Source organism: Moschus berezovskii, chromosome 14, assembly GCF_049115385.1.
Source record: "Moschus berezovskii isolate FMDL1 chromosome 14, NW_MosBer_1.0, whole genome shotgun sequence".
NCBI lineage: Eukaryota > Metazoa > Chordata > Mammalia > Artiodactyla > Moschidae > Moschus > Moschus berezovskii.
In genome coordinates, this window is record NC_142473.1 from 47,438,738 (window position 1) to 47,454,310 (window position 15,573).

A 15,573-nucleotide genomic window follows, 5' to 3' on the forward strand; every position below is an offset into this window, starting at 1 on the left:
AGTCTCCCTATCTGAGCAGCCTCCTTTAGATTCCAGCCTCCCACTGGATCACAGCATAAACAAATGTCTTTAAGGAGATAATTCACGTATAAGAAGTAAGCCTCTATCTGTTTCTCCCACTACTCTGTAAGCTCCTTAAAGAGAGGGTCTATATGTATCTATCCTGTAATACTAAAACCTTATGAAGAGAAGAGAGTGTCCGATGCCTACAAATGTTTGCTAAATGAGTCCCATTTAAGAATTTTCATTATTTATTTTTTTGGTTTAGTTTCATTTAGTTTGCTTCTCCATCACCTTAATCTAGATGTGGGGTGTTGTTTTTTTAATGTATTTCACTAAACTACCAGCATATTCTTTCCAGAAAGAATTTTTGTTTAATTGGAATCTCTAATTCAGATAATTTTTGAAGTTTAAAAAAAAAAACAACTCTATACAATATCTCTATTAGTCACTAACACTCCCAGAATTAGCAGGCATTACTCATCTGACCTGAGACCTAGTAAAGCAGTCCAGTTTCTCTAAATTCCAGGAAAGATTTTTGAGGAAAGGACTCAAGAGAAATTAACAAGTGTATGAGAGAGAACTGTACAGTAGAAGAGAGAGAAACCAGGTAGTTTAATTTAGCATACTCTTCTCCAAGAGATCTGAAGCCATAGTGCATACCCAAGGTGATTACAAAGATCACAGATCTGAGGGTTTACCTCTGCTGCCCCATCCTCTGACCACTCTGGCCCCTTGTCCCCTCTAGTCACTATAATATGGCTTCTTTCTATCCCTATCAGGGTCATGAAATTGCTTTCTCAAAAAGACTCCGTGGCAGACACAGAGTTGCAGCACTCAAGAAAGGAACTGAGGCCCGGCTACAAGGAGTAGCTGAGGTTAGCTGAGCCTCCAGCTATTAGTACCTCCAGGGTCCACCGCAGCCAATGACTGAGCAAAGTAGTGACATCATTTGTCCCCAGTGTGGGTGTCCTCCAAGAGGCCATCTTTGCTCCAGAGCTCCTGGTTTTGTCAAGTTCATGTCCTAGATTTACAGCTTTTCCCAATCCTGCTTCCTCTCTCTTTTTCTCCCCCATACATGTTGCTCCCCAATAACCCTTCTGCACTTACAGCTCTGTCTCAACATCTGCTTCCTGGGGAACCCAACCTGGGACAGACATCTTCTAAACAATTCACTCTCCCAAGTTTCTGGCAGTCTGGATCATCCTCTCCACTTAAGACTTTCTTGGTCCCATGACATACTAGCTCTACCTTGCTCTACCTTTATGGGTTCACTTCCCTCACCCTTTATTCTCCCATTCTGGACATTTTCCAAAGCCCAATTTTAAGCCCCTAGTTCTTAAAAAGTGCCTTAATTCTGACAACAAGTCACCTTAATGACTCCCAGATCCCTTTCTAGTCTTGACCTCTCAACTGAGCTCTGGTTTATATCACTAATATTAAAAATTTCCAGGCTAAATTTGTCTCAATCCAAAAAATCCAAAGGAGAGTTCATTATCTTTCTCCCCAAAATAGGTTTCCCACCCTGATTCTGACTGTGGTACCATTATTCCCTTAACAACAAAACTAGGGACTCTCCTCTTGTACTTTTTTATAGTTTGTCCTATTTCTGGATCCAATTCAATCCCCTCCCCCAGGGTCAATTCCTCTCCTCACCAACTGATCGTGTCTCTCTGTTGATGAAAGACTAACCAGAGAAGGTGAGGCTGGGGGAACAAAGGCTTCCTGCTCTCAGCAACAGGTCCCATTCTCCCTTCTGAGGCCCTAACAGAGACCACTCATCAGGATATGATGTGGTAAACACATCAAGCTGACGAAGTTCAATTAGAAGACTAAGCCTTGAAGATCTTGTCTGCTATTCTACATTTCACAAATGAGAAAGATGAAGCCCGGCAAGAAGAAACCTCCCAGGGTCACACATAAACAATAAAACAAGTCTCCTGACTCCCTAATCAGTGCTCTCTTTCTCCTGACACTTTTCCCTCTGTCTCCAAGGGATTTACTTTCCAAATCTTTCACCACAAATGTGCTTACTGAGGAGCTGCACACATTCCTTAAGGTCAATGACAACTGACTATTGCTTTAGAAGCATTCTCTGACCCAATGCCTCCAATCCTCACCACAGCTAAGTAGTTCCCTTCCTCCGTGTTTCCCAGCACTGTGTATTTCTTTCTCTAATTATATTTGCACTGTCAGTTTGCTGATACATTTCACTCACAAGACTTCAAGCTCCATGAGAGTAGGGAGCTTGTCGGTTTTGACTCCCACGGCCACCACCCCAGTCTAGCACACATCAATCTTCACAGCAGTCCCTCACTTGGTCTCCCCATCTCCAGCCTCTCACCTTGGATCATCACACCCGCATCATCAGAAGAATCTCAGAACTCTCTCTGTCACGTATCTACCCTCCAAATTTTAATAACTCCCCCTCTCTACAGGATCAGTTCTAAATTACTCATTCTAACATAGTCAACAAATACACAGTAATCAATTATTCTGTACAAGAACAAAATCATCTAACATGTAATCCCATCTCCCTTTAAATCCTGATTTTCCACCATGCCTCAAAACAAACACTCTACTCAAAGTATTTCCTTCTCGCTCACAATACTGCAAGTTTCAGCTCGTGCTCTCATGCACAGTGCCGCCACAGTAACTACCATCTTTCTTTGACTATACCTGACAAGATCTGCCCCACTCCCTCCAAAAGCAGCTGACAGTCTCTCTCTTCCATGAAACATTTTTTGTCTACAACTGTGTGCATCTTTTTCTCTATTTCCTTTAAACTTCTAAAGCAGCTCCATCTGATAGAAACAGAATGCAAACTACAAATGGAATTTAAAAGTTTTAATAGCTACATTTTTTAAATGTAAAAAGATGCAAAAAGTAAAAAAAAAAAAAGTAAAATTAAATTTACTAATATATCCAAAATATTATAACTACAACATGTAATCAATGTTTTTAAATCTTTTAAAGAGATATCTTACATTCTTGTCCTAAGTCTCTGAAACCCAGTGTATATTTCATACTTACAGCACTTCTCAATTTGGACTAGCTGCTTTTTCAATGCTCAATAGCTAAATGTGGTTAATGGCTAATGTACTGGACATCATATTCCACAGTTCTCATTTTCCACACTTGTAGAACGGGCTTATATATTAACTTGTTGCAGTCATTTCATGTATTGTCTTCTTTACTAAACCACACGCTTCTCAATGTAAGGGGCAATGTTGTACAATTTTCACTTCCCCAGAGTCCGAGCAAAAGGTATAGAGTAAAACCTTCAAATTTATATGCCGCTTTGTAGATTAGTTTTCCTCAACATCAGTGTATGGTAAGAAATAGTTAGCTAGTAAATGTTCTGCTGTCACCCATAAAGGCTGTGAGCTTCATCTATTCAAGCAAGTATGTTGTTTAAATGTCTTCTTATTCCCATTTCACAGATCCCAGGTGGCACAGTGGTAAAGAATCCATCTGCCAATGCAGGAGACGCAGGAGACTCAGGTTTGATCTCTGGGTCAGGAAGATCCCTTGGAGTAGGAAATGGCAACCCACTCCAGTATTCTTGCAGGGAAAATTGCATGGACAGAGGAGCCTAGCAGCCTACAGTACACGGGGTCACAAACAGTTGGACAGGACTGAGCACGCACACACTTAAAATACAATGAGCAAAGCAAATTCCCCAAAATCATCCCAATGAAGAACTTCAGAATTCCAACCTAGTTTGAACTAACACCCTGGTGGTCCACTGCACGCATCCATGTGTGCTCAGTCATGTCTGACTCTGCAATGCCATGGGCTGCAGCCCACCAGGCTCCTCTGTCCATGCAATTTTCCCAGCAAGAATATACTGGAGTGGATTGCCATTTCCTACTCCAGGGGATATTCCTGACCCAAAGATCAAACCCAAATCTCCTGTGTCTTCTGCATTGGCAGGCAGATTCTTTACCACTGTGCCACTTGGGAAGCGGGTGTCCCATTATCTAATAGTATCTTCTCAAATCATCACTGAAGGGAGTCACGAGAGTTAAGTCAGCTGCGCACCAGCTCCTGCTCTCACTCCAAGGTAACAGCACCTGGCTGAGACATCAAATATCCTAGGAACTAAAAGAACTGATGGAGGTGTGCAGCCTGGTAAGGCAGACTGCTCCATCCTCCCAGAGCTGCCTAACCAGTGAAGTATAATACCTTCAACGTTGTCCACCTGACAGAACAGCTTTCATCCTAACTATGGCACTTCTGGTTGGTACACCAGGCCCACGTAATAACACTCTCCTGGTAGTTGTAAAACTAATAATTCCGAAAGAAGCAAAAGGTAGAGAAAACAGAGAAGAACCTTGAGACGAAAAAATTAGTTTTTCTAATAATGCAGAAATCTCTTCCTAACTGTAAGATCTCCTTACATAAAATCTGACTATATGCAGATTTCCTCCCAAATACTTTCCCACAATTAAAACCCTAATCTCCGAAAACAGCAGTCTATGGGGTTGCAAAGAGTCAGATACAACTTAGCAACTAAACAGCAAACAGCAGTTTCAAGTAGACATAGATTGGGGTTAAAAAAAAAAGAAGGAATCTGAAGGTAGAATGAGAAGAAGTAAATAAAGCAGAGAGCAGAGCAGAAAAACAGATTCATGAAATGAAGCCTTGGGGAACATAAAGGAAACTGAGCCAAAGGCTCAGGAAAGGAACTGGGACACACGTAAGAGGAACTGAGGAGAAAAGTTGGGAGTATCTGGATTCCAATGTGCTAACAGTCATTGAGGGGATTACAGTAACCCTCCTGTTGGGGGAAAATGAGAGGGCAAACGAAAAGGTCATTCAAAGCCTCTTCCGTCTCTAGCTTCCAGTTACTATGTACCTCTGGGACTGCAGTAAGACCCCAAAGGAAATACAAAATGGGGACCAGGAAGGTTAAGAGTCACTGAGTTATAAGACTAGAAATGCACTGGCTATTAAGATGGAAGTTTACACACAAAAAAACACCTCACAGATTGCATACTACGCTCAATAAAGCAAAAGCTTACTGTATTTCAATAAAAACTTCCAATCTATCTTACTGAAAAGTTTCTAGCAAATGGAAAAAGGAAATAATCTAGAATCCATTTACCATTTTAAGATTTTTACATGTCTCTTACAAGCTCTTTATTTGGAAAGCTGTCTTTACTGTTTCATTTTGGTGAGATACAAAAAAATATTTACAAAGACTTTCACAGACTCACTCGTGAGTCATGCTCTGGTCCTCTAAATGGGGATTTTTTTTTTAAATTAGATTTTCAGAACAGAAACAGCTTTAACCACAGGGGTTAACAGAAACATAACACTAAAGATTAGAGAGGGAATACTTACACATGCCAAATTCACAAGAATTAACCAAATCTTTTACATTGTGTTTCACACAAAGAAAGCTCTTTACTGCAACTTGCTTCCTTTATATTTTCAACAGATTGCTGGCCTGGCTCAATTACTTCTGAAACTAGCAAGATTAAAAATTTTTGAGGCAAAATGCCTACATGGGAACAAAACACATGACATTATTCACAAGATATGCAAACAACTGCATGGCCAAAATTTAAAAACATTTAGTTGAAAATCTATCATTGAGAAATGAATAAAGATTCAAAGTATTCATGTTGCTCCTCAAATTGTTTTCATTTAGATTCTTACTAGTTGTGAGCTCTTTTACCTCAAAAGGGCACAATTTAAAACAAAACAAAATCCTGTGTTTCTAAAAACAACAGGATAAAAGTGCAGTGACAATAAGCTTATTTCAAGATATTTCCAGCACTGACATGTAATTCACACTGCAACCATAATTATAAAGTAAAATCATAATAGAGGTTGCAAAAATATCACTAGATTTTACTATAATTAAGAAAATAGCATTTACTAATAACAATAAAAGTGATAATTTTAAGGAACTTGTTTTTTGAAGTATAGTTGATTTATAATATTCTGCTAGTTTCAGGTACAACAAAGTAATCCAGGTACATATATATGTGGAGGGGGGTGTACAGATATTCTTTCTCAGATTTTTTCCCCTTATAGATTACTACAAAATATTGAGTATAGTTCCCTGTGCTATACAAAAGGTCCTTGTTAGTTATCTGTCTTCAATATAGTAGTTTATAATTGTTAATTCCAAACTCCTAATTTATCCTTTCCTCCCCACTTCCCCTTTGGCAACCATAAATTTGTTTCCGATGTGGAAATTTATTTCCTATGGATATTATTTCATTCTTCTTTATGGCTAGGTAATATTCCATTGTGATATATATATCTCTTCCTTATCCATTCATTGTATAGTGCTGCAGTGAAGAAATGCATGTATCTCTTTTAATTATAGCTTTCTCCAGATATATGCCCAGATGTCAGATTGTTGGATATGGAAATTCTATTTTTAGTTTTTTAAGGAACCTCTATACACCCACTCCAGTATTCTTGCCTAGAGAATCCCTTGGATAGAGGAGCCTGGTGGGCTGCTGTCCATGGGGTCACACAGAGTCGGACATGACTGAGCGACTTAGCAGCATTAGCAGCAGCGTACTGTTCCACATAGTGGCTGCACCAATTTACATTCCCACCACCAGTGTAGGAGAGTTCAATTTTAAGGTACATTTAGATTTCTAGAAGGAATATTAAAAAAAATTAGTAACAATGGTTACCTTGAGGGTAGATAACTAGTGTGGGCCAGGGTATAGATGATACGTACTTTTCACTGTCCTAAGTACTCTTTTGAAAATTATGAATTTTATACCACGTATATATGCTGAGTACATCATGAGGAACGCTGGGCTGGAAGAAGCACAAGCTGGAATCAAGATTGCCGGGAGAAATATCAATAACACCAGATACGCAGATGACACTATCCTTATGGCAGAAAGTGAAGAGGAACTCAAAAGCCTCTTGAGGAAAGTGAAAGAGGAGAGTGAAAAGGTTGGCTTGAAGCTCAACATTCAGAAAACAAAGATCATGGCATCTGGTCCCATCACTTCATGGGAAATAGATGGAAAAACAGTGGAAACAGTGTCAGACTTTATTTTTTGGGCTCCAAAATCACTGCAGATGCTGATTGCAGCCATGAAATTAAAAGACGCTTACTCCTTGGAAGGAAAGTTATGACCAACCTTGATAGTATATTAAAAAGCAGAGACATTACTTTGCCAACCAAGGTCCGTCTAGTCAAGGCAATGGTTTTTCCCGTGGTCATGTATGGATGTGAGAGTTGGACTGTGAAGAAAGCTGATCACCGAAGAATCAATGCTTTTGAACTGTGGTGTTGGAGAAGACTCTTGAGAGTCCCTTGTACTGCAAGGAGATCCAACCAGTCCATTCTAAAGGAGATCAATCCTGGGTGTTCACTGGAAGGACTGATGCTGAAGCTGAAACTGCAATACTTTGGCCACCTCATGCGAAGAGTTGACTCACTGGAAAAGACTCTGATGCTGGGAAAGGTTGGGGGCGGGAGGAGAAGGGGACGACAGAGAATGAGATGGCTGGATGGCATCACCGACTCTGTGGACATGAGTTTGAGTGAACTCCGGGAGTTGGTGATGGACAGGGAGGCCTGGCGTGCTATGATTCATGGGGTCGCGGAGAGTCGGACACGACTGAGCGACTGAACTGAACTGACACCACGTATATATAGGAGGTATTCAAAAAAGTGTTTTTTGGTTTACATTTTTTAAATGATAGGCTTCATCTTTTCATCTTCTTAGAATTGCATGTGTTAGAATTCCAAGAATCCCCACTAAGTAACACTGGAGATTTAGTATCTTTCTGCAAGACCATCGAAATTCTAAATCATCTGAAGATATTTTTAAAATATCAGTGGAGTGCTTCCATGATGGTCCAGTGGTTAAGAGTTGGCCCTGCAGTGCAGGGGATACTGGTTCCATCCCTGATCTGGGAAGATCCCACACGTTGCAGAGCAACTAAGCCTGTTCACCACAACTACTGAGTCTGTACTCTAGAGCCTGACAGCTGCAACTACTAAAGCCTGGGCATCCTCAGAACCCATGTTCTGCAAGAAAAGCCACTGCAATGAGAAGCCCATGCACTGCAACAAGAGGGTAGCCCCTGCTCGCTGCAACTAGAGAAAACCCATGCACAGCATCAAAGACCCAGCACAGCCATAAATAAATAAATAAATAAAATGAAACACCAGTGGAGAAGAATTGCTGCTTCTCCTTCAAATAATATGTCCAATATCTTTTTCCCTGATGATTTTTAGAAATTTACATAACCTAAAAGTAACAATGTCTGATTCAGATGGCACATTAATGAAGTTTCCTAAAATATAGGATCTACACACAAATGTCCCTCCTTAAACAACAACAACAGACAAAAGAAGGGCACAAACATCAAAACCAAGGGAAAAACTGGTGAAAAAAATTTCTAAAACATTAAGCTCAATAATGTTTACTCAGCCACCTATATGTATGGATCTTCCTATACAGAAAAATTTCCATCAAAATCTCTCAGTTTTTAACCTCTCATCAGTTATCATAGACTATACTAAAATTGCATACAATAAACTAGTTTGTTCTAAGGAAGGACTGTTCTATAAAAGCAAGTAAAGAATGGTTTCTGAGATTTCTTTCCCACCATTAGTCTACTGCTATCTACTTTCACAGCTGAAAAGTAGATCTCTACACAATCAGAACAAGCTTAACTTAAAACGGTAACTTAGTTTAGTATCCCTCTGTATTCCAGCCTGAAAAAGAGAGCAAACCAATGACAATTTGAACAGTGTTGCCTTGCAACACTGCAATTACAAATTAAGCTAATACAGCTGATGACTTCTACAGGGGTACATAGGCTGACTATGGGGGTGAAGATCTATACAGCTACAATTCAGGTGGGGAGCCAGAAATGCCACAACTGGAGCCAAAGAGTCACCTGGAGAGGGCGCACAGATTGCCAGCAAGAAGCTAGAGGGGATAACAGGAAATGTTGGAGGAAGATGAAAAAAGACTCAAGGTAAGGAAAGAGGCAGAGTTGGTTCCCTATTCATGGGAGGGCATGACGGCACGGAGGGAGTGGGGTGGGGGTTAACAAGAAACATCACTGTGACTAGAGGACTACTCAACATCTGCTTCTATAGGAGTTTATGTAAGTCACAAGTAGTTTTCAAATTCTTTCTATAGTTTTATCTTACTGATAAGTTTCATGAAACTACGTTTGCCTCAACAAATATCTTTCTTAAGTTAATATTTTTTTGGATTTTAAGTTTCAAAATTTCTATAGATAGTAATTTTTGTTTTACTCAAAAACAGACTATTATGTAATAATAAAATTTAGGTGTCAAAAATAAGCTTTTTGACTTGTGGCTGTCAAGGGGGAGAGGATGTGGGAGAGGGATAGATTGGGAGTTTGTGATTAGCAGACACAAACTATTACATATAGGACAGATAAACAGTAAGGTCCTACTGTCCAGAGAACTATATTCAATATCCTGTGATAAACCATAATAGAAAAGAATATGAAAAAGAAGGTGTGTGTATATATATATATATGTATAACTGAATTACTTTGGTGTACAGTAGAAATTAAAATATTCTAAATCAACTATACTTCAATAAAGTAAATTTTTTAAAACTTAACATTTTTTTTAAAAAATTAGCTTTTGAGAAAATAATAAATAAAATAACTGACAAAGGATTAATTTCCAAAATATACAAGCAGCTCATCCAACTCAATGGCAGAAAAACAAACAATCCAATCAAAAAGAGGGAAAAAGACTTAAACAGACATTTTTCCAAAGAAGACATACAGATGACTAACAAACACATGAAAAGATGCTCAGCATCATTCATTATCAGAGAAATGCAAATCAAAACTACAATGAGATATCACCTCACACTGGTCAGAATGGCCATCATCAAAAAGTCTAAAAACAATAAATGCTGGAAAGGGTGTGGAGAAAAGGGAACACTCTTGCACTGTTGGTGGGAATGTAAATTGATACAGCCACTATGGAAGGTGGTATGGAGATTCCTTTAAAAAGTAGAAATAGGGGCGAATTCATGTCAATATATGGCAAAATAATATTGTAAAATAATTTGCCTCCAATAAAAAATAAATTAATTACTTAAAAAAAAAAAGTAGAAATAAAACTACCATATGACCCAGCAATCCCACTCGAAGGCATATACCCTGAGGAAACCAAAATGGGAAAAGACACATGTATCCCATTGTTCACTGCAGCACTATTTACTATAGCTAGAACATGGAAGCAACCTAGATGTCCGTCAACAGATGAATGGATAAAGAAGTTGTGGTACATATACACGTTGGAATATTACTCAGCCATAAAAAGGAACACATTTGAGTCAGTTCTGATGAGGGTGATGAACCTAGAACCTATCATACAGAGTGAAGTAAATCAGAAAGAGAAAGATAAATATATTCTAACGCATATATATGGAAGCTAGAAAAATAGTTCTGAAGAATTTATTTACAGGGCAGCAATGGAGAAACAATAGACTTATGGACACAGGGAGAGGGGAGGAGAGCGTGAGATGTACGGAAAGAGTAACAAGAAAACTTACATTACCATACGTAAAATAGATAGCCGACGGGAATTTGCTATATGGCTCAGGAAACTCAAACAGGAGTTCTGCATCAATCAAGAGGGGTGGGATGGGGAGGGGATGGGAGGGAGGTTCAAAAAGGAGGGGATATATGTGTACCTATGGTTGATTCATGTTGAGGTCTGATAGAAAACAACAAAATTCTGTAAAGCAATTACCCTTAAATAAAAAAATAAATTAAAAAAAATAAGCTTTTTGTACTAAACTGGGGGTCCCTCAAGGAAAATACTTAATTATAGCAGAGACCCAAACACATTTATCTAAATGAGAACTATACTACAAAGTAACCTCCTTAAAAGTAAAAGATAACCTTATTCCCAAGATAATGCCAATATTCCAAACTTTTCACAACTTCAGGCTTCCCTAGTGGCTCAATGGTAAAGAATCCACCTGCCAATGCATGAGACATGGGTTCGATCCCTGATTCAGGAAGATCCCACATGCCGCACAGCAATTAAACCCAAGCGCCACAACTACTGAGCCTGGGCCCTAAAGCCCGGGAGCCACAACTACTGAAGTCCACACACCCTAGAGCCTGTGCCCCACTACAAGGGAAAGCACTGCAATGAGAAGCCTGCACACCGTAATGAGGAGTAGCCCCCACTCGCCGCAACTAGAGAAAAGCCCACATAGGAACGAAGACCCAGAACAGTCAAAAATAATTTTTAAAAAAAGAAAAGAAAGAAAACTTCATAACTTCCCTTCAGAAAAGAAGAAATATGTAGTTTATAACCTACAGCTGGGAAAAATCAGTCATTATTTTACAATCTCCAAATATATATACATAATAAAATTTTCAAAGATAACAGACCATGTCTTCTTTGAAAAATCCCTTCTCCCTCAGCACCAATGTTGTCCCAGAGTGGTTCTTACATCTCACATCTGGCTCCTCTTCTTCCATCTACTCTAGCCATTCTCCAAGGCCATTGTTGAATTTCTCTCCTCTTTCCATGTTTCAACTACTAGATCTGTACCAACAGCCCCGCACTTCAAGAACATCATCTCCAGCTAAACATCCATCCATCAAGAACCTCAAAAACTCTTTCTGCTTCCTACACACAAACACACTCATATCCTACACTCCAATCAAAATAAGTCACACAGAAGTCTCTATACATAAATGCCTGATGAATTTCTGTGGCCTGCAGTAGTTCACATGGATCCCTTAGAGCTAAAAGCAGTCAATATCCACTGAAAGAATAAATGAATCAATGAACGAACGCTGCTGTTCTTGTTGTTTAGCTGCTAAGTCATGTCTGATTCTTTCGCGACCCCGTGGACTGTAGCCCACCAGACTCCCCTGTCCATGGGATTTCCCAGGCAAGAATACTGGAGTGGATTGCCATTTCCTTCTCCAGGGGATCGAGCCCTGTCTCCTGCATTGGCAGGTGGATGCTTTACCACTGAGTCACCAGGCTACCTGCTGAATGAATTAATAGACTGGGCTTAATTCTCCCCCATTCCACATAATCACACACTAGCTTTCTTCAGAGGTCACTTCAAGGCTTTTTTTCATGAAGCAATTTCACCGGTAAAAACTACTGGTCCTTCCTCTAAAATCTCATGGCCTCTTACCTTCTATCACATTCAGCATCTTCCTCTCAACAGTATTTCTGTACTTCTTATCTCTGTCACCAGATCTTACATTTTTTAAGGATAGGGTAATTCTCTGAGTAATATAATCTACATATATACCCGGAAAGACAAAGAGAGAGAGATTTCCCTAATGGCTGCTTAAGTTTAGTTTGCCTACCAAAATTTAAACTCTTTAAAAGCAAAAACTGATGTTTCTTTCTCCTCCACCTGTGCTATCCATATTACCCTTAGAATTAAGGCTGCTGCTGCTGCTAAGTCACTTCAGTCGTGTCCAACTCTGTGTGACCCCATAGACGGCAGCCCACCTAGGCACAGTATCTAATAACACATGAAGTGTCACCACGCACGTCAAAAACCGTGAAAGCAGTTCAAAAAGATAAGTGTCAAACGTATTTTAGAATGCCCATATAGTTTTCCAAAGAGATAAATTTTAACCTCATTTTGGGTGTGTAATTTTTTTTTTCTATTTAATAAATCAATTCTATATTTCCTCCAAGATATTAACTCTTAAAGAGCCTAAAAATACTAATTTTTTAATGAAATTACCATGATACCTTACACAGAGTATACACAAATGTCATTTAAGAACAAATGAATGAGCAAATTAAGGCAAAAATTCTTCTGAGCCAATGGATTACTGATTCTTTTGCGACCCCATGGACTGTAGCCCACCAGAGTCAAACTACAGAGTCAAAACTCCAAAAAGGAGAGAACTAAATAGCAATTTTCTAATATTTCCAATTCCAGACACATTGGCAAGATGAACAGAACTCAATCAATCCCCAAATCTCTCAGTTAAGCTGACAAAGTGATAAAATAAAAATGCACATTTGCATTATCTACATCTTGTGGGTAAAAGTTATGAACTGGAATTTACTTCCTGCCTAGGCTTCCCAGGTGGCACCAGGAGTTAAAAACCTCACCTGCCAATGCAGCAGATGTAAGAAAGGTGGGTTCGTTCCATCCCTGGGTTGGGAAGATTCCCTGGAGGAGGGCATGGCAACCTACTCCAGTATTCTTGCCTGGAGAATCCCATGGAGAGAGGGGCTGCAGCCTAGCAGGCTACAGTCCGTGAGGTAAGAGTCAACATGATGGAAGTGGCTTAGCATGCACACACACCAAGCCTGCAGTCAAGAATCCTCCAGACACCTTTTCCATAAGTAGCCACAAAGACAATGCTGAATGGTATACAACAAAAGTAACAGGAAACATTTCATTAACGTCATCAACTGGAAGACAAAAAAATGAAAATAATAGTGGAAACAAACAGAAACCAAACAGTAAAATGCTAGCCCTAAATCGAACCACATCAATAATTAAATGTAATTGGTCAATACACACAAATTACAGATTATCAAAATGGATTAAAAAACCAAGAACCAACTACATGCCATCTAAAGAAACTCACTTTAAACATGGGGGTATAGGTAAATTAAAAGTAAAAACAGTGAAGAGTAAAATTCAACTCTGTTCATAATTACCAAAAACTGGAAATAACACAAATATTCTTCAAGAGTGAATGGATTAACCATGGTATATCCATACACTGGAATATTGCTTAGCAACAAAAGGAATTATTGATACAACATCATCAGTGAATCTCAAAGGCATATATGCTAAATAAAAGAAGCCAATGTCAAAAGGTTACCTACTCTATGACTCCATTTTTATAACACTGTGGAAAAGACAAAACTACAGTAATTAAGAACAGATCATTGATTGCCAGCAGTTAAGGAAGAGGGAGCAGCATGAAGGAAATTTTGGGGATGATGTAACTGACAGAAACCCAATTTTGGTAGTAGTTATAGAAATCTATGTATGTTAAAACTCAGAACCATCCACCAAAAAAGTTAATTTTACTCTGTTAATTTTAAAAATTTATTCAAATAAAGATTAGTGGATGATCTCTATGAATTGTTCCAGACTATGGTTTTGTGTATAAGAAAAAAAGAGTAGGGTGAAAGGAAAACAGGCAGAATGCTGAGTCCTACTGGCGTAAAAGCCACTAGTCACAAGAACCTCTTGATGACTGCACAAAATATACAAAGCAAACTCGATCTTCAGAAATTCACTCCCAGAAGAGGCTAAGAAAACGAGACGTTCATATCCAAAATGTGTATATTTTAAAATGCCTATGAATGCTTCTTCTTGTCTGTTTCCATATTTTAAACTTTCAAGAAGCTGCCAATTTCTCCTGGCCAAGTGCCACTTGCCCTGCTTGGGGTTACTCAATTTACAAGCATTCCTTTATTCATACCTTACTCTCACTTAATGATGGGGTCTTTGGCAGTCACAATAAAGACTTTGCAGGGTGCCAGATAGAGCTCCTCACCCGGAAGCTAAGTTCCTGCGGGACTCGGCACACTCAGGACTCGATCCAGACTTGAGGACGCCAGGTCTTCCTCACTAATCGGAAAGCGTCCCCCATTGCCACAGCGCCCCAAAAGCTGAGGCCGCCGAGGGCCGGGCTCTGGGGCACTTCTCCCTCCCTTCTCGGAACTGCCCGGTTGCCTGCGGTGCAGCTGGCCGTTTTGAGGACTGCCCCGGTGCGGAGTGTGCGCCTTTGAGGGCTCTGCCCAGTCACCTTGGGCAAGCCCCTTCCTCTCCCAGAGTAAGGAGGAAACTTTGGATTAGTTTCCTAGGGAGCTTCCCACCGCCCTCTCGGAGTCTGACACTTTCCCGGCCTCCTGCGCCAACAGGGAGCCGAGCTCGCCGCTCAGGGTCCCCACCCGCGCGGTCCCTTGCTCAAGGTGAGCCCTGGGGAAACTAACGCAAAACAAGAGGGAGTCCAAAAAATACCACATGCCGATCTCTGCCCCCTCCACCCCAAGCAGGCCGCTCGGCCACATTCTGGCCTGCCACTCCCTGTGGTCACCGTCCGCCTGCCCACCTCCACCCGGGGATAGTAGAGCGCGCGCCGGGGAGGGGCGAATTGGGGTCCCGGAGAGGGTGTGCCCACCTTGAGTTGGGATTTGGAGACCTTGCCGCTGTGGTCTAGGTCGAGCGCGGTGAAAGCATGCCAGATGCCCTTGAGCAGCTCATCCTTCAAGCTCCCCATGGCTGCGGCGCTGCTCCTCCGGCTGCCGCGACTGCCCAGCCAGCCACTCTGCGCGTCTGAAGCCCCTCGGCCTCTGCCTCCCCCGCCGGCCGAGCGGTCACGTGACCTCGCCAGGCCCGGCCCCGCCAGGCCCCGCCCACTCGGCGCCCGCGGGGGAACCGCGCTCACACAGAGGCAGCACGGAGTCGCGTGGTCCGCCTATCCCTGCGGGTGGGGACGCCCGGCCTTGTTTCCCGGCCAGGAAGACAGGCGACACCACGCACTCCCCTAGTGCTTCCAAAACCAGCTCGGGCCACTTTTCGGTACTTGCATGGCTTCCAAACA

General features: G+C 40.9%; 1 protein-coding gene across 1 annotated transcript in view; it reads right to left on the reverse strand.

The window, feature by feature from the left end:
- The window catches only part of SWAP70 (switching B cell complex subunit SWAP70), a 78,200-nt gene extending 62,848 nt beyond the window's left edge, over positions 1-15,352 (reverse strand). Inside the window, exon 1 of the mRNA XM_055423396.2 lies at positions 15,151-15,352. Within this exon, the coding sequence (XP_055279371.1) occupies positions 15,151-15,249 (99 nt within the window). The 5' untranslated portion in view covers positions 15,250-15,352. The remainder of the gene's footprint in view (positions 1-15,150) is intronic.
- Between the last annotated feature and the right edge of the window lie 221 nt (positions 15,353-15,573).